The sequence below is a fragment of the Gossypium hirsutum genome, chromosome D01, assembly GCF_007990345.1.
Source record: "Gossypium hirsutum isolate 1008001.06 chromosome D01, Gossypium_hirsutum_v2.1, whole genome shotgun sequence".
NCBI classification, from domain to species: Eukaryota; Viridiplantae; Streptophyta; class Magnoliopsida; order Malvales; family Malvaceae; genus Gossypium; species Gossypium hirsutum.
The window spans coordinates 1,546,810-1,565,817 of record NC_053437.1 but is presented as its reverse complement, the minus strand read 5'-3'; the positions used below and the strand labels follow the sequence as shown (position 1 = coordinate 1,565,817).

The window sequence follows — 19,008 nt, the reverse complement described above, 5'->3', positions numbered from 1 at the left end:
CACTTGTATATCTCCAATTGTGCCCGCCCTTAGGTTGTAGTATTGACCCAACTTGAACACGTTGATCTTAATTGTTGAAAAAAAAGAAAGAAAAGCTGAATATGCTTAAATCTTCTTCAAGGTTTTTCCCCTTAAATTGTTATATTTATAAGATTATTATTTTATTAAATAATTTTTATGTTAAAAAAAGAGTTTTCATTTATTTATGAATATTTTTTATAATTTGACCTAAAATTTTTGTATGAAATAAAGATGTAACGTGCCACATCATCTTGTTGTTATATCATTAAGGACGGTTAACGGTTCACTGACTAAAATGTTACAAAGCGATAATGTTAATGACCATTTTGTAACAAATTAAAAATTGATGACCAAAGCGTAATTTAAACCATACATAAGTGACTATTTCTGAAAATTACCCAAACAAAAATTTCTATAAATATGTATATATGGCGCGTAATTTGAAAACATCGTACAAATCAAATAAAATTTTCTTCTTCTTCAATTTTCTCTGCAAATTCCAATAGAAAAGAGAAAAACAAAACCCAGATTCCACAATGGAACGAGCTTTCCAACGAACCCAAGTTCTCACCAATCATCTCCTCCAATCCTCCTCACCATTGCCGTCCCAAACCCTTTCTTCGAATGCTTGTTTAAGCTACTCACCGCCTGAACTTTCCGAGAACTGTGCGTTCGACGTTAAAGAAATGAGGAAGCTGATAGATGGCCACAACTTGGAGGAACGGGATTGGTTGTTCGGGTTGATGAAGCAAAGTGAGCTGTTCAACCCGAAGGTAAGGGGAGGGAAGGTGTTCGTTTCGCCGGACTATAACCAGTCGATGGAGCAACAGCGGGAGATGACGTTGAAACGAATCAAGTATTTGCAAGAGAGAGGAGTTTTTAAAGGATGGTTAACGGAGAAAGGGGAAGAGATTGAGATGAGGAAATTCGCTGGTTTTGAGGTTTTCAGTATTTATGATCATTCCCTCTTCACTAAGCTTGGAGTTCACTTCCCCATGTGGTGCGTTTTTAAAAAAATTAATTTAAAAGTACCTCAATTTTATGTTATTGTTCGATTTACTTTCTTCAAACTGTAGAATCTAATATATTTTGATGATTCTTGTATGGGTTTCGATGGAAATTGAGGTAGGCATAGTGATGATAGGGCGGATGCTAATTCGGATATTTTAATTATTTTTCGCAGCATATTCCGAGGGGAAGTATATATATTAACTCTTGTATATTCAATGTTTGGATTCATTTTAGATAAGGGGATTCGAATATTAGAATCTATTATTCAAAATTGCTTCACTATTACAAGTAATCTCATTTAATTTAGATTTAAATTCGGGTTTTAAAGTAGTTTATGTGTATTTCGACATATCCAGTCTGTTATCATCCTAAGAACTACATGTAAACAAATGTAATTAAGTAGAGTTAATGGCTTCATTTGATTGCCTTATAAATATGCAGGGGAGGTGCCATCCAATTTTGCGGTACAAAACACCATCATGACAAGTGGCTGAGGGACACCGAGAATTATTCGATCAAGGGTTGCTTTGCAATGACAGAGTTGGGGCATGGAAGTAATGTATGTGCTTTGCTAACTGGATCAGAGTCTTTTTCTATGATTTTCTATTTAGTCATCTACTTTCTTTTTCCTGATTTATTCTGGCATTACTGTTTTCAGATTCGCAGTCTTGAAACAGTAACAACATATGATTCGAATACAGGGGAGTTTGTCATTAATACGCCTTGTGAATCAGCTCAGAAGTTTTGGATTGGTGGGGCAGCCAAGGTACGCTTGTCTTAGGATCAGGGCCATTTTTCCCTGGATTGTTTTGTATTTTTATGAACCAGTTTTGAATATATGCTGAAATGCTATACTTCTGCTTCTTTGCTGTTGCTTTGCCTCTTTTAGCATGCGACGCATACAGTTGTGTTTTCACAGCTACATATTAATGGAATCAATCAAGGGGTTCATGCATTTATAGTCCAAATCAGGGATGTTGATGGTAACATATGTCCAAACATTCGTATTGCTGACTGTGGTCACAAAGTTGGTTTAAATGGTGTTGATAATGGTCGAATCTGGTAATTCAAAATGTACTTTTCACCCCGACTTCAATATTTTTAGTTTTAGTCCAAAAGGTTTACATTCATGATTTCAGGTTTGACAATGTTCGAGTGCCCAGAGAGAACTTGTTAAATTCGGTTGCTGATGTTTCCCCTGATGGAAAATATCTAAGTTCGATAAAAAACCCAGATCAGGTATATTCCTATTTGAGATGATTGATATCTGCTTCTAAAGTTGTGTGCTGTACAACAACAGGGTGCTTGTTTTGCTGGTAATAATATTTTGGTGGCTGTTACTGTCTGTTGCTTTAATTCAGAGATTTGCTGCATTCATGGCCCCTATGACAGTAGGTCGTGTTAATATTGCTATTGGTGCGGTTTACCAATCAAAGGTATCTTCAGTATTTTTTATCAGTTTTAAGCTTCTTATTACTTTTTATTGGCAAACGAGCATTGCATATTTTTGTATGTTGGGATGTGGGGTGGCATGCCACTAATACCAAGCGGAAAGTTCATTGATATCATGTCATTGCTCTCCCTTTTAGGTTGCTTTAGCAATTACCATTAGGTATGCACTAACAAGGCGGGCTTTTCTCTCAAACCAAACGAGCCTGAGGTCTTATTGCTCGATTACCCAAGTCATCAACGCCGACTCTTCCCTCTTGTTGCAAAGACGTAAGTATATCTATGTGGTTATCTTATGATGCTATAGGTGCTGACTTTGTTTGTGCTTGAATAACTTCTTTTTGGCATATTAAACAAATAAACATCACAAGAATATATCTTGGATTGAAAATCCTTGTGTTTGGAATGTCAACTAACTCAATTATAAGATCTTAGCCTTTACTTAGTTGCTAATTTTTTCAAAATTGTGGCTAGTGACATGTTTATGTGGCTATAAAGTTGATAAACTCATGTATTGGAACGAGTAATAATTTAGTTGGGGCAGCTAGTTCTGATCATTGCTCCTTCATTTATTTGCTTTTTTATGCTGCAGTTATGCTATGAGTTTTGCAGCAAACTACTTGAAAGTGCTGTATGCAAAGAGGACACCTCAGTCAAACAAGGCCATTCATATAGTTTCAAGTTCATTCAAAGCTACTTTTACTTGGAATAACATGCAAATACTTCAGGTGAGCAACAAAGAATCCTGAATTAAGTTGAATATTTTAACTGTAAGTGTCATTACAGAGATTCAATCGTTGAACGGTTCAGGAATGTCGCGAAGCTTGCGGCGGACAAGGGTTAAGGACCGAGAATCGTGTTGGTCATCTGAAAGGTGAATATGATGTGCAATCCACTTTTGAGGGTGATAATTTTCTTCTGATGCAGCTGGTAAATTTATTTACTGTTTCCTGACTTTTCTTTTTGACACGGTCGACTAGTTACAGCTTACAATTAAAATTAATTGCCCTAGAACATGTCCTCAAAATTGAAAGCAAAGCATCCAGATGCAAAACTGAGAAATGAGTCATGTGTGTGTGTTTTCAGGTTTTCATTGAATTTAGTTAAACAAAAATCAAGATGGTTGACCTATAATTTATGTAGGTCAATCTTAATCATCTTCCACAACAATTCACTATATTTATTACAACTATCCACTAGGATCAAGCTTACTGGTTTATTGCTTACTTTGGTGGTATATCTAGAAGTATTAGAACAGTAATACACTCTATTTATTACAACTATGTTTAAAACAGGTCAGCAAGGCTCTTTTTGCTGAATACATGGCAGCTCAGAAAAGAAACAAGGTTTTCAAAGGGCTGGGCTTAGAACACATGAATAAACCCTGCCCTGTCATTCCATCACAGCTTACTAGCACTACCCTCCGATGCAGTCAATTCCAGGTAATATAAGAGTATCATCAGTTGTTCTGTTTCTTAATGTACCATATTAAAATCCTCAATGCCTCTAAACACTGCTATGTCAGATGGATGCCTTGTGCTTAAGGGAGAGAGATCTTTTGAATCGTTTTGTTGCGAATGTCTTGAAATGTAAAGCCAAGGGAGAAAATACAGAGCAGGCCTTTAATTTGGTGAGGAAGCACTTCTTTTATCTAAATTGCTATCATTTTCTTGACCTTTTAATCTAATTGTCACATCACTTTTGTACACTAGTGTTATGAGCTAGCAAAAGATTTGGGCAGGGCTTTCTCGGAACGAGCAATATTTCAAACGTTTGTTGAAGCAGAATCAACTCTACCTGCTGGTTCATTGAAGGTGAATGTTATTAAATGTTTCTCATACAAGCATATGACAGTAACGTAGACTTGGTATTCAGCATAATTTATAATCTGAATGACTTGGCCAGCCATTTCAAAGCCGAACCTGACCTTACAAAATTGAAAAGCCAATAGCTTGAGCTTGAAACGACTAAACTCAAGCATGCTAGAACCTGATTGTTATCTTTAGTATTGAAAAGGTTGTTGGACCTGATCTGAATGAACAACTTGACTCCCCAGCCTGAATTGACTTGAAAAGTTAATTGATGCAAGACCTGGTTTAATCCCTCTTTTTGGACTTCAATGCCAACCTTGGACTTGAACCCTTCGGACGTAAGTTTTCCTTTAGACCAATAGCTTCTTGTCGTTTAACTCAAACACGAAACAACTCAAACCTGACTCTATAAAGTTCTCTAAAGCTGCCCCTAACTGCCTACCTTGGCACAAACCGAAGCAGAGAGGTTGAATATAAATTTATAGTTATTTGGTGAACTGATGTTAAAAGAGGTGTGGCTTGAGTGTAGAGGCAACATATTTATCAAGCTTTGTAGGATTCAATTTGCAGGTTTGACGGTTTAATCTCTATTGCTTTTCTGTTTTGTCCCTTGTTCTTCTGTTTTATGGTGAAGAGCTTGTTACGAAATTGAATTTTGGTGACTTTAATTGGATATCAGGGGTTCCTTTTTCATAATGATGTTTTTTAGTTTCATCTTCGGTTTCTAATTTCAAAGGTGATCTGGAAGGAATTTGGTGGGTTGAGGTTTTTTTATCTTGATTTGGTTCTTCTGTTGCTTATGATTTTTTTTTTATCTTGAATTGGGAATCTTTGAAGCCTTTAATGTTGGTGTTTGTTATCTTAAATTTTGCTTTTGGTTCTGGTGCTTCCATAAGGCTTGGTCAGAGTTTTTGTATGTTTTATGCGCTTGTTCTAGTGGTTTACTTTTATGGGTATGATTGCAACAGGGTTTAATTGTGAGTGGTTATGGATTTTATATTGCTGCCTTCTCTTAGTTTTTATGATGATGTAGTGAGCTGCTGATTTTGCGGACTATGCTTGTGAGTCTGGATTGTTTTATGTTCAGGATTTCTTTTGGTGTTCTAGGGTGCATGATTCAGTTTTTTTTAGATTGGAGTTGCCAAGGTATCAAGAATTCCTCAACACTTTTGGTGATTTGTGTTGGAATATGGCAACAGGTCTTTTAGTTCGGTACCTTAATGGCATGGTGACTTGCCATCATGATCTGTTTAAATTATTTGCAAGAATCCCAGTTCACAAAGCGGTAAAAGTACCATGGAGGCCCTTGTACTAGGAGTCAAATTGCATTTTGCCCCCTTTACTCAAAAAATGAGCAAATTAGTTTCTGTATATTAGATCAAAGAGCAAACTGGCCCTTTTATTAAAAATTCCATCCATTCTTACTGTTAAAAATTGGCTTCTATACGTTAGTATGAGATATATGTGGCACTCCATGTGCTATTTTCTGGTTATTCCATCACTTGCGCCAATTTTTAAGGGTACAAATGGATGAAAATTTTAATAGACTGATTTGAAATTTGATCTAATCTACAAGGATTAATTTACTTATTTTTTAGTAGAGAGGGCAAAATACAATCTGACTCTTAATACATATGCTAACTTTTATCTTCACAAAGCTGTGTAGCATGGTTCCAAAGAGAATACGGTGACATTGGTGTCTGAACTTGGTTTGGTTTTTAAATCATGTAGTGAATGTCTAATTGTTGAGGAAGCTTTGATTTTTGCAACATTATAGTGATTTGTTTTAGTAAAGCCTAGTGGTTTTGGAGGTTTGGATATCTTTCAAGGTTTCTTTTAATGCTTTTCTAGCTCACTTTATGGATTGGTTTAAGATAGATCATATATGGGTTGCTTTGAAGTTTTTAAAGCTATTTAGAAGTTCCTTTTCACAGGGTTTTAACCCGTGTCACCTGTGTACCAGACGGGAGCTATTTACAAGTTCCTCTGCATTTGTTTTTGGTGCTTAAAAACGAGTTCCAATGCAGCAATCTTGGTGTATGCTTTGGAGTTTCTTCTCGTCGAAATATTTTGGTGTATCATGGGTTAATAATGCAGCCAAAGTTTAGTAAAAGTATCATGGAGGCACTTATATTAGAAGTCAGATTGTATTTTGTCCCCTCTATTAAAAATATGAGCAAATTAGTCCCTGTACGTTAAATCAAAAAGCAAATTGGTTCTTTTTGTTTAAAGTTTCATCCATTTGTATTGTTAAAAAATGGTATGGTCGACAGAATAACCGGAAAGTGACACTGGCGTGCCATGTGTACCTTGTGTTAATGTACAAGGATCGGTTTTTAACAATAGAACTAGATGAAAATTTTAACAAAATGACCTACTTGCTCTTTGATCTAATATACAAGTATTAATTTGCACATTTTTTTAGTAGAGGGTAAAATACAATCCCACTCTTAATATAGGAGCCTCCATGGTGCTTTTATAGCAAAAGTCTGGTTTTTTAAGTGCTTACTTGTATCGTATTGTATTATATTATATTTTCTTATTTTATCTAGGTGTATGTTTGGGCCATCTACATTGGATTTAAACCCTTCTAAAGTCATTTTGCCACTAAACCAGTAGCTCAGTGTCGTTTAACCTTAAATCCGAAACAATTCAAACCTAACATGTATAGTTCTCTAAAGCTGTCCCTAACTGTATAGTTTCAGGATATAGTAGGATGAACATGGCCCGAAAAACAAGATAAACGGAAAAGTTGACTTAAATCCAGTAAACTTTACATGTTCATCAATTGAAACCTTAAAAACATGCTTCTAGTTTTCATTTTTTTCTTAATGCAGGATGTCCTAGGTACATTGAGATCATTATATGCCTCGATTAGTATCGAAGATGTTTCGTTTCTACGATACGGGTACCTATCAGTGGACAATGGGGCCAATGTAAGGAGAGAAATAACAAAACTGTGCAATGAACTTCGACCTCATGCACTTGCTTTAATCAGTTCCTTCGGCATCCCCGATGCTTTTCTCAGCCCCATAGCTTTTAACTGGATCGATACGAACTCTTGGTCTTTGGTTTAAGCACTGATAAATGTAAGCATTTTTACCTGCAATTCCTTTTGTAAGGTTCCCTTAAGATAATGGAGTTCTATGTGATATTTTGGTCTCTTTAATGCAGAATTGTGACCAATTTTAGTTTACCATAAGGCCATTTTTAATAAAGAGAGCCCTCATCAACTGCCTGTAATGTAACCTTCAATAATTTATATATATATTTATATAATGCATTCTTTATATATAGAATTATTTATTGATAACATTTGGTTGAGTTTTGGGAGTATTTTTTGGGACCATCCATCATTTTTCATGCTTGTGATAAGGTCCCTTGGAATAATAATTCGTCTATGGGTTTTGTTTTGGGACCATCCATCATTTTTCATGCTTGTGATAAGGTCCCTTGGAATAATAATTCGTCTATGGGTTTTGTTGTGATTTGGCATCACGTGGTTGTCACGTGCGGCTCTTTCGAGTCTTGGCGACTCGGGTTCTCAACTCATTTGTGAGTTTGTTTCTTAGGAGCTCGGTTTTGGTTGGTGTCCATTGCACTTATTGATTCAGGTCAAAGATGTGTACATTGTCATAGCGGTAATGATCTGCATAGAGATTCACGGCTTCAAGGGAATATCTTGATGGCTAAGAGTCCATGACAGCTGAAAGGGCCGTCTGATCTTGCCGCGTTGTCTTATTACTCTCATTCTAGTGGCAAGGAGGCTTGATTCAAGTAGAGGTGGCAAACAGACGGGTTCGAGCATGTTCGGATCAACTTAGGCTCAAGCATATTTTATCTTGAGCTTTTTCAGGTTCGGACTTTTTTAGGCTTGAATTTAACTTTTCTTGGATTTGAATGAGTTCAAGTTGAGCGGGCTTAAATGTATTTTCTCGAATTAAAATTTTATATGTAATATTTTTTATTTATTTGAATGTAAATTTATGATTATATTTTATGTATATATATTATTTATTTAAATTATTATCTAGTCACAAGTTCGGAAAACTTTTATAAATTAACAAAAACAATCTTTGTTATTATTATATTACTAATTTGATGTTGCAATAAATTTTATTTCAATATTGAATTTTGAATATCTTTTAATTTTTTTGGGTTAAATTTACTAGTTTAACATTTTGAAATAAAAAAGTTATAATGACTTATTTGGCCCTTTAATTTTATAAATAAAAGTCATTTTAGCTCTTCATTTAATTTTCGTCTTTTTAGCCTTTAAATTTAAATTTTTTACCAAATTATCTCAAAATAGATGAAAAAAATTACTTTCTTTTTCGTTTTTAACTTTTGCTTGCATACATATGAATTGCATGTGGATGATAGGTTAACAATTAATTAATTTTTAAAAAAATTTAAAATCATTAAAATTATTATAAAATTATAAAAAATACTTTTTAATATTTTTTAAATTTTAAAAATTCAATTGAACACTGACATGTCATCTACATGTTTGACAAAAAAATGTAATTTCAAAAATTGAAAGGTGAAAAATTAAATAAAGAGCTAAAATAATTTATTTTTATAAAGTTATAAAGTTAAATAAATTATTATACTAAAAAAATATTTATTTGATAATCAAGTAACAAAAAATTTAAGATCGTAATAAATTTAAATTTAACAAAAGTAAGTTAACGGTGTTCATGCGTCGAACTACTTTACTCGTTGACTATAAAAACACCATCTTTCTTTGTAATTAAAAATAATAATGGAATTGAATATAACATTTAAATGCCATTATTGAAATTAATTTAATTCATTAATTAAATGAAGGAGGGATAAGGCGTGCACACATTTATACAAAGATTTATTCTTATCTTATCCAAAACCTGGTAACTTCTTTATGGTTACGTATGGGCAAAGCAAAATTAAAGTACCTTCCAGCTTTATCTTATTACATGTATACGTATACATATAAAAAATTATAAGAATAAAATTTTTTTGAGTTAATCGAGTTGATGGTTCTTATTTTATTATCTTAATTTAATTTGAATTTTATTCAGAATCGAGTTAAGTGAAATAAATTTCGAGTCTAGTCGAATCGAGTGAAATTATTATAGTATAATTAATTTTATGTTAGAGTACATAAATTTGAAACTATATATATTTGAAAACTTTTTCGAAGCAAAGTAATAAAAAGTACTTTAGTATAATAAACTTAAATCATCAATTAACTTATTTAGGTTTCCAAAATTATTATTTTATAAACTTTTTAATTTTTTTAATTTCTTTATATATATTTTTATAATTTTATAATAATTTTTTAAAATATATAAAATTTGAAATATGAGCTTAAATTTTTTTCTCAACCCTTTTATATTTACAAAAGACTAATCAAATCTTATTTTAGGCCCGTTCATATTATTTTTAAAAATTTTTAAAAACAAACTAAACCAGCTTCGGGACTTGAATGTTTAAGTTTAAGTCTAATCTATATTTCAAACAAATTTAAATTTTTTTGTCTAAATCTATTTTTTTCGCCTAATATTTTTACGTGTCTTGTTTTAACAGGCATGATATTGAAACAGTCAAAGAGATGACGTTTTCCTATTTAGGCTGACAAGAAATCTTGACTAGTACAATAACAACTATAGTCCCTTTCACAACGAAATTTACGTAGCCGACTTTACAAAAAAAAAAAAGACTTTTATTTAATTTTTTATCTTTTTTTAATTTTGAATTCAGACTTTTTTATTATTAAATTATTCTAAAATAAATGAAAATTTGCGTAGACATATGAATGCTAGAATAAATGCAACCTCAGTTAGGAGTGTTGAAATTTCAGTTGCAATCGAATTAACTAACCGATCGATTTAATTCGATTAATTAGTTAATTAATTAATCTAATTTGGTCGAAAGTCGATTAATAATTTTTTAAAAGCGAATTAATTCATAATACAAATTATATGTAGTTTAATTCGGTCAAATAAAAATATATAAATTTTGATTAATTCAGTTAACTGGTTGAATTAACCAAAATATTTCGTTTTGGTTAACTTTTTTGAAAAATTTTTAGTTCAATTAACGGTTAAAGAATTAAAATTTTTAATTAATTCAATTTATAGTAGTTCAATTCAGTTAAGGGTTGAAACAGAATTAACTTCAATTGTTAATAGTCGTTAAGATTTTTATTTAAAATCCACCATCTTACAACGATTTGTATCATATTCAAATCAAATTCATGTCATCTTCTTCAATTTTCTCTGCAAATACTTAAACAGAATCTAGTAAAAATCAAAACCCAAATTCCAAAATGGAACAAGCTTTCAAAAGAACCCAAATTCTCACCAATCATCTGCTCCAATCCTCCCCATCATCCCAAACCCTTTCTTCAAACGCTTGTTTAAGCTACTCACCGCCTGAACTTTCCGAGAACTATGCGTTTGACATTAAGGATATGAGGAAGTTGATTGACCGGCACAACCTGGAGGAACGGGATTGGTTGTTCGGGTTGATGAAACAAAGCAAGTTGTTCAACCCGAAGGTTAGGGGAGGGAAGGTGTTCGTTTCGCCGGACTATAACCAGTCGATGGAGCAGCAACGGGAGATGACGTTGAAACGAATTGAGTATTTGCTTGAAAAGGGGGCGTTTAAAGGATGGTTAACGGAGAAAGGGGAAGATATTGAGATGAGGAAATTTGCTGGCTTTGAGGTTTGCAGTATCTATGATCATTCCCTCTTCACTAAGCTCGGGGTTCACTTCTTCTTGTGGTGCGTTTGTTTTCTCAATGTAGTTTACGTGTATAATAAATAGATTCGGATTTTAAAGTAGTTTATGTGTATTTCGATTCGGATTTTAGAATTTACAGATATCTAATCCGTTTTTATCCTACATGCAAACAAAATTATGTAGAGTTAATGGCTTCGTTTGATTGCCATATATATATATATGCAGGGGAGGTGCCATCCAATTTTTTGGTACAAAACATCATCATGACAAGTGGCTGAGGGACACCGAGAATTACTCGATCAAGGGTTGCTTTGCAATGACAGAGTTGGGGCACGGAAGTAATGTATGTGCTTTGCTAACGGGAATCAATTCTTTTTCTGTGATTTTCTATGCAGTTGTATACATTCTTCTCCTGATTTATTCCGGCATTCCTGTTTTTAGGTTCGTGGTCTTGAAACAGTAACGACTTATGATTCGAATACAGGGGAGTTTGTCATTAATACGCCTTGCGAATCGGCTCAGAAGTATTGGATTGGTGGGGCAGCCAATGTATGCTTGTCCAATCAATACCGTTTCTCCCTTGATTGTCTTTTTCGATCCGTTCAACTGTTTTTTTATGAACTGGTTTTGCCTATATGCTGAAATGCTATACTTCTGCTTCTTTGTTGTTGCTTTGCCTTTTTTAGCATGCGACGCATACGGTTGTGTTTTCACAGCTACATATCAATGGAACAAATCAAGGGGTTCATGCGTTTATAGTCCAAATCAGGGATGCTGATGGTTACATATGTCCAAACATTCGTATTGTTGATTGTGGTCACAAAATTGGTTTAAACGGTGTTGATAATGGTCGAATCTGGTAACTTGAAACCTAGACTTTTTCACCATGAATTCAATATTTTAAGTTCTAGTCCAAAAGGTTTATTTTCGTGATTTCAGGTTTGACAATGTTCGAGTTCCCAGAGAGAACCTGTTGAATTCGGTTGCTGATGTTTCACCTGATGGGAAATATCTAAGTTCAATAGAAAACCCGGATCAGGTATTCCTATTTGAGATGATTGGTATATGTTTCTAAAGTTGTGTGCTGTACAACAATAGGGTTCTCGTTTTGTTGGTAATAATATTTTGATGGCTCTTATCATCTGTTGCTTTAATTCAGAGATTTGCTGCATTCATGGCCCCTTTGACAGTAGGTCGTGTTAATATTGCTATTTCTTCGGTTTATCAATCAAAGGTATGCAAACCAGCATTGCATATTTTTGTATTTTTGGGATGTGGGGTGGCATGCCACTAATACCAAATGGAAACTTCATTGATATCATGTCATTGCTCTCCCTTTTAGGTTGCTTTAGCAACTTCCATTAGGTATGCACTAACAAGGCGGGCATTTTCTCTCAAAAAAAACGAACCTGAGGTCTTATTGCTAGATTACCCAAGTCATCAACACCGACTCTTCCCTCTTGTTGCAAAGACGTAAGTATATCTTATGGTGCTATAGGTGCTGACTTTGTTTGTGTTTGAATAACTTCTTTTTGGCATTCTTGGATTGAAAACCCTTGTATTTGGAATGTCAACTAACTCAATTATAAGATGTTAGCATTTATTTAGTTGCTAATTTATTCTAAGTTGTAGCTAGTGACATGTTCACGTGGCTATAAAGTTGGTCAAGACACGTATTGGAATTGCTTGGATTACACTAGAATGAGTAATAATTTTGTTAGAGCAACTGATTTTGATAAATGCTCATTTATTCATTTGCTTTTAATTTTATATGCTGCAGCTATGCTATGAGTTTCGCAGCAAACTACTTGAAAATGCTGTATGTGAAGAGGACACCTCAGTCAAACAAAATCATACATATAGTTTCAAGTTCATTCAAAGCTACTTTTACTTGGAATAACATGCAAATACTTCAGGTGACCAACAAACAATCCTTAATTAAGTTGAATATTTTAACCGTATGTTTCATTACTGAGATTCAATTGTTGCATGGCTCAGGAATGTCGTGAAGCTTGCGGAGGACAAGGATTAAAGACCGAGAATCGTGTTGGTCAGCTGAAAGGTGAATATGATGTGCAATCCACTTTTGAGGGCGACAATCTTATTCTGATGCAGCAGGTAAACAAAATTCTAGATGATTGGCCTAGAAGTTAGGTAATGTCTAAGGTGAGATCTTATTATGGTGGGATCCTTTTCAAATCAACAGCATTGGTTAAAAGACAGAAATGTGGAGACAGTAGCCATTTGATCAAGCTATGCCAGAAACTAGGAAATTGTGCTGGTGACTTGGAACCTGTTAAATCAGTTACCGAACATGTTGCTTTTCTCTAGAAATCAGTTTTTCTCCGTTAGTGTTCAAACTTTTTGTATTGGTTAAAAGGTAAACTCACTTTTTTTCGATACAAATCCGGCGTGGCTTGATCAATGGTAGATTAGTGTTTCTTTTTCTCCTTTTTTATTTCAATCATTGATTTAAAAAGATCCCACGGGATCTCACTATAATGGGATCTTTAAATAGATGCCACCTAGAAGTTATGTAGATCAATCTTAACCATCTTCCTCGATTTTGTGTTTAACATCCCAAGGAACAGTCGACTCTAATTTCATCATCTTTCCACTAGGACCAAGTCTACTGATTTATTACTTACTTTGGTGGTATATATAGAAGTACAAGAATGGTAATACACACTATATTTATTGCAACTATGCTTAAAACAGGTCAGCAAGGCTCTTTTTGCGGAATACATGGCAGCTCAGAAAAGAAACAAGGTTTTCAAGGGTCTGGGCTTAGAACACATGAATAAACCCTGCCCTGTCATTCCATTACAGCTTACTAGCACTACCCTCCGGTGCAGTCAGTTCCAGGTAATATAAGAGTATCATTGGTTCTTCGATTCTTAATATACCGTATTAAAATTCCTCGGTGACTCAGACCATTGTGCTATGTTAGATGGATGCCTTGTGCTTAAGGGAAAGGGATCTTTTGAATCGTTTTGTTGCGGATGTCTCAAAATGTAAAGCCAAGGGAGAAAGTAACGAGCAGGCCTTCTTGATGGTGAGGAAGCACTTGTTTTTATTTAAATTGCTATCATTGTCTCAACCTTTTAATCTAATTGTCATGTCACTTTGCACTCCAGTGTTATGAGCTGGCACAGGATTTAGGAAAGGCTTTCTCAGATCGAGCAATATTTCAAACGTTTGTTGATGCAGAAACAACTCTACCTGCTGGTTCATTGAAGGTGAGTGCTATTTAATGGTGTTGCTCATACAAGCATCTGACAGTAACATAGACCTGATTGTTATCTTTATTATTGAAAAGGTTGTTGGACCTAATTTGAATGAAAACTCTTATCTTCCGATTCCGACTTGAATTGACTTGAAAAGTTAATTGATGCAAGACCTTTTTGCGGGACTTCAATGCCATACTTGAACCCTTTGGAAGTCATTTTTCCATTAGACCAATAGCTCGTTGTTGTTTAACCCTAAACTCGAAACAACTCAAACTTGACTCTATAAAGTTCTCTAAGGAAGCCTCTAACTGCCTATCTTGAACTTAAACCCTTCAGAAGTCATTTTGCCATCAAACCAGCGGCTCATTGTCATTTACCCCTAAACCCGGAACAACTCAAACCTAACATGTACAGTTTTCTAAAGCTGTCCCTAACTGTATAGTTTCAGGACATCTGGTAGGATGAATATGATCAAAAAATTGCTAATATATAGGATTTTTGCAGATGGAGTTGATTTAGATCCAGAAACTTTATATGTCCCTCAATTGAAACCTTAAAAGCATGCTTCTGGTTCTGGTTTTAGAATTTATGTTAAGAGTCTTTTCATTTTCTTCTTATGCAGGATGTCTTAGGTACATTGAGATCATTATATGCCTTGATATGTATCGAAGATGTTTCGTTTCTGCAATATGGGTACCTATCAGTGGACAATGGTGCCAATGTGAGGAGAGAAATAACAAAACTCTGCACTGAACTTCGACCTCATGCACTTGCTTTAGTCAGTTCCTTCGGCATCCCCGACGCCTTTCTCGGCCCCATAGCTTTTAATTGGATTGAAGCAAACGCTTGGTCTTCGGTTTAAGCACTGGTATGGATCTTATACAATCAATTTGAGTTTCTGTTTATATTTGAAGCATTAACGATGATGTATAATTCCGTGAATAGGAGGATGACTTTAAATAATGTACCATCATCTGGTTCTTTAGTTTTTGTGGTACACTGTCAATAATTCAAATATACCTTTTTTTTTTTGCGGATAAATGGATTCGTATATTTGAATTCGATGTTTGTTTTCGTATTTAATTGTTATTTAGTTTTATAATTTTTTTGCCATTATTATAATTTTATTTCTCTTTGTATGGATTAACAAAGAAATTTCATATTTTCTTACTATCAAGCATACATGTGGGGAGCTTTCTGCATAAAAAACCAGTATTTTTTTCAAGCAGTGAATCAAAAGAACGAAAACAACATTAGCCAATATCAGTCTCAAGGTCCCAAGAGTTTTTTGATTCCAGATTTCTGTTCTGGGGTCAACCGTGTCGGGAACTTGACGTCGAATTTTATTCTCAAGTTTCCTCTCTTTGAAGGGTCTTTTTGGATCGGCATGCCTTCCCTCGGAACCACTTCTTCATAGCATGGATGTATTACGTTGTGTATCGGAATGGTTAAATTCCTGCCGTCCAGGGTAGTAAGATGAACTGTACAACCGTACAATGCGTCGACGAGGGAGATCTTTTGTGCGACGATCAAGTCGTTACCTTCCCGAGTAAACACATTGTGTGGTTTTTCTTCGATGATAAAGATGAGATCAGCGGGTATAATATTTGGTCGTTCGTTCCCTTTCTCTGCGAATGTGATTTTCGTGCCTTTCTTCCATCCGGGCCTCACATTGATGGTTAAAATCTCTTCCACCTGCATGATTTTGCTGCAATCATAGATAAAATAACAAGTTTACTATTGAATACGGTAACAAATCATGCATTCACACGGAAACAAATTCGGGTCACTGAAACTAATTCCAGTACCTACGGACTACAGAATTGATAATCCGAAGCCCTCGAAGAGACTTGGCTGCACAAACAAACGATCTCCCTAACTTACATGTTCTCTGCAGACATCAACCGGTTAACTCACTATCAAAGGAACCTCAATAAGAACCGATGTGCACAACTGTCATCCTACATTCCGACATATCTATGTAACCTACACATGTTCTCCACAAACTCGATGTCGAGGAAGGACAGACCGATAAACTAAGGAGAATATATGTAAAAGTACCATGAGGCCTTTGTATTAGGAGTCGAATTATATATTGCCCCTACTCAAAAACTGGACAAATTAGTCCAAGTTCATTGGATCAAAGAGTAAAATGCTTGATTATTCTGTCAACCACATCAGTTTTTAACAATAGAAATAGATAAAATTTTAATAAAAAGTATCAGTTTGTGCAAAATGTAATCTAACACCTAATACAAGGAACTTCATGGAAATTTTACCGGAGAACATATGACCTAATCTAACAATGAAGAATGGACTAATAAACAATAGAGGCCTTTGTTGAGGGATCTACGACATTTCATCAACTTCTCCCGAAAAAGTTGGGAATCCCTTAATTGGAACATAAACAAAAATCAGGGATCAAATTGAGAAAACAAAAAGATTTTTATTTACCCACTGATATGAACAATCTCTCTACAGATCTTCATCTTCTTAATAGTCCCTTTAAATAGCTCTTCAAGACTACAATGCAACCAATTCTCCATTGGAGCAGCTTTTCTTAGTGCGCCTGGGTTCGTTGATCCAAAAATATCATCACCATAAACTGAACCAGAGAACCGTACGCCTCCCCTGCCACCACCGCCACCGCCAAATATGTCATCGCCGAAAAGTGAACTAGAGAATCTCGTACCTCTCAGACCACCACCAAAAGCACCAAATAACTCGTTAAATATTTCATCAGCAACATTCTGTTGATTGAACTGGAACGTAGTCGGGATTCCATATCCGGTGGAAAAAAAGGAAGCTCCCCCTGATTCCGCCGGTGGCGCCACACCTTTTAAACCCTCTTCACCGTACCGATCATACACTGCTCTTTTCTGAGGATCACTTAGAACCTTCAAACAAACAAACACAAAATTAACAAAAAATAACAAACACCCAGATCATAAAATTAGTACCAAAGATGATTAAACCAATACCAAGATCTAATAAAGCAAAAACTAGGTACCCCATATTACAAAATGAATCAAAGCTAACAAAACTGAACATATGCTTGAATTTAGTACCAAAGATGATTAATCCAATACCTCATAGGCTTCAACGATTTGCTTGAATTTAGCTTCAGCATCTTCATTATTTAATGGGTTCTTATCAGGATGCCATTTCATAGCCAATCTTTTATATGCTTTTTTCAAATCTTCATCGTTTACATTGCTACTTACTTTCAGTATCTTGTAATAATCCAAACCCATTTTCAATCTTTTTCTATTTTCCAACTCTTTTGATCCTTTTTGGTTTCAATCGAAAGTTTAAATTCTTAAAAAATATTTGTATTAGAAATTCAAATTTGTAAAGTAATAATATATTTTAAAGGCAATTCAATCAATAGTATGATGTTTTGAGATTGGTGGCGGGGACTGCGTATTGGTGAAGGTTCATGGAATATATATCATCACCTTCCCAGTTCTAAGTTCAAAGTACTACCTGATTGGAATATTTACAGTGGAAGTCCACGAGATGTGGGTTGAAGTCTAAATTGGTCCTGAACTTTAAAATATTCTAACTTAATCCTCAAATTAGAAATATCATTACAATTAGGTTTACTGTCAATCTAGTGGTCAGGTCTAAGTGTAATCAAGTCAAACCGAACTCAAATAGTGGTAAGCTCGAGCTCGACTCAAAATTTTAGGCTTAATATTTGGCTCGAGCTAAATTAAACTTAATTTCTAAGCTCAGGTTAGACATTCTTGGACTACCTAAAGCTTGATTTAGCTCTATTAACTTGATTGAAATAATCGTTTAATTTGAAGATTTAATTAAAATGTTTTGAAAATTTTGGTCCATAATTCAAAGAAGGTTAGTGCAATTAATCCTTGAATTTTTTTTATAAATAACAACTAATTCATTTTATTAAACCAAACACCAATATAGATTAAGGGTAAACTACACTTAATGTCATTAAATTATTAGTAAATTTAAGTTTTGGTCATTCAATTTCAAAAGGTTACAAAATGGTCATTACATTATTCGAAAGTTTTTATTTAAGTCACTTGGCTATTAAGTTTTTTGTAAGTTTGACTGGCGAGCTTCAAGTGACGATTTGACGATCAATGTGGTGGATCAGTGCCCATTGATGAATAGAAGAGCATACCTTAGATCCAAGTCAATTTGACGATTAGTGTCGAAGATCGGAGAAAAAAATTGTTTGGATTTTGGTTCACAAATTTGTAACGTTCAAAACTATTTAATAAAAAAAACTGAACCATAAAAGAGAATGAGAAGAAGAGCTTTCGACTGGTGCAAACAGATAAAGTAATACAACCGTAATTTTAACAACCTAGTGACTTAAGTAAAAACTTTCAAATAGTTCAAGACTATTTTTCAACTTTTTGAAATTAAATGACCAAAACATAAATTTATTAATAATTTAGTGACCTTAAGTGTAATTTATCCTTATATTTTATTATTGCGGCATGTTGAAGGAAACATAATTTTTTACCCCACCATATAAATTTTGTTTAAATGTAAAATGTTTATTTATTTTTTTATTTATACTAAAAGTTATAATTTTATAAAAAATTTACGATGGATGGCAATATTTAATTCTGCCATATTATATTAGAAAATAATTAAATATAAGCCTAATAATTTATCCAATAACTCATTACATTATTTAAAATTATTCTTAATATTTAATTTTTTTATATGTGTTGTCTAAGGGTTAAATAATGTATTATCTTAATTCATAGACCAAAAT

At 34.1% G+C, this 19,008-nt stretch overlaps 2 protein-coding genes and 1 pseudogene across 3 annotated transcripts; 2 read left to right on the top strand and 1 right to left on the bottom strand.

The window, feature by feature from the left end:
• Nucleotides 1–491: 491 nt before the first annotated feature.
• Nucleotides 492–8,236, top strand: LOC107933055 (acyl-coenzyme A oxidase 3, peroxisomal-like; annotated as a pseudogene).
• Nucleotides 8,237–10,436: 2,200 nt separating this feature from the next.
• On the top strand, nt 10,437–16,421 carry LOC107933091 (acyl-coenzyme A oxidase 3, peroxisomal). Of its 2 annotated transcripts, XM_041086671.1 has the most exons (14): nt 10,443–11,060; nt 11,245–11,362; nt 11,461–11,568; nt 11,706–11,878; nt 11,959–12,058; nt 12,179–12,253; nt 12,362–12,492; nt 12,800–12,935; nt 13,018–13,137; nt 13,738–13,884; nt 13,970–14,074; nt 14,157–14,258; nt 14,872–15,117; nt 15,620–16,421. In XM_041086671.1, the coding sequence occupies exons 1-13, from the start codon at nt 10,603–10,605 to the stop codon at nt 15,109–15,111; spliced, it is 2,013 nt and encodes a 670-aa protein (XP_040942605.1). In that variant the 5' UTR covers nt 10,443–10,602; the 3' UTR covers nt 15,112–15,117; nt 15,620–16,421. The 2 variants fall into 2 exon arrangements, with proteins under 2 accessions (XP_040942604.1, XP_040942605.1); XM_041086670.1 differs by lacking the exon at nt 15,620–16,421 and having other exon boundaries at nt 10,437–11,060; nt 14,872–15,290.
• LOC107933090 (dnaJ homolog subfamily B member 13) lies at nt 15,393–17,672 on the bottom strand. Its single transcript, XM_016865241.2, has 3 exons — nt 17,339–17,672; nt 16,704–17,146; nt 15,393–15,957 (listed from the first exon to the last, which is right to left on the bottom strand). The coding sequence occupies exons 1-3, from the start codon at nt 17,501–17,503 to the stop codon at nt 15,519–15,521; spliced, it is 1,047 nt and encodes a 348-aa protein (XP_016720730.2). The 5' UTR covers nt 17,504–17,672; the 3' UTR covers nt 15,393–15,518.
• Between the last annotated feature and the right edge of the window lie 1,336 nt (nt 17,673–19,008).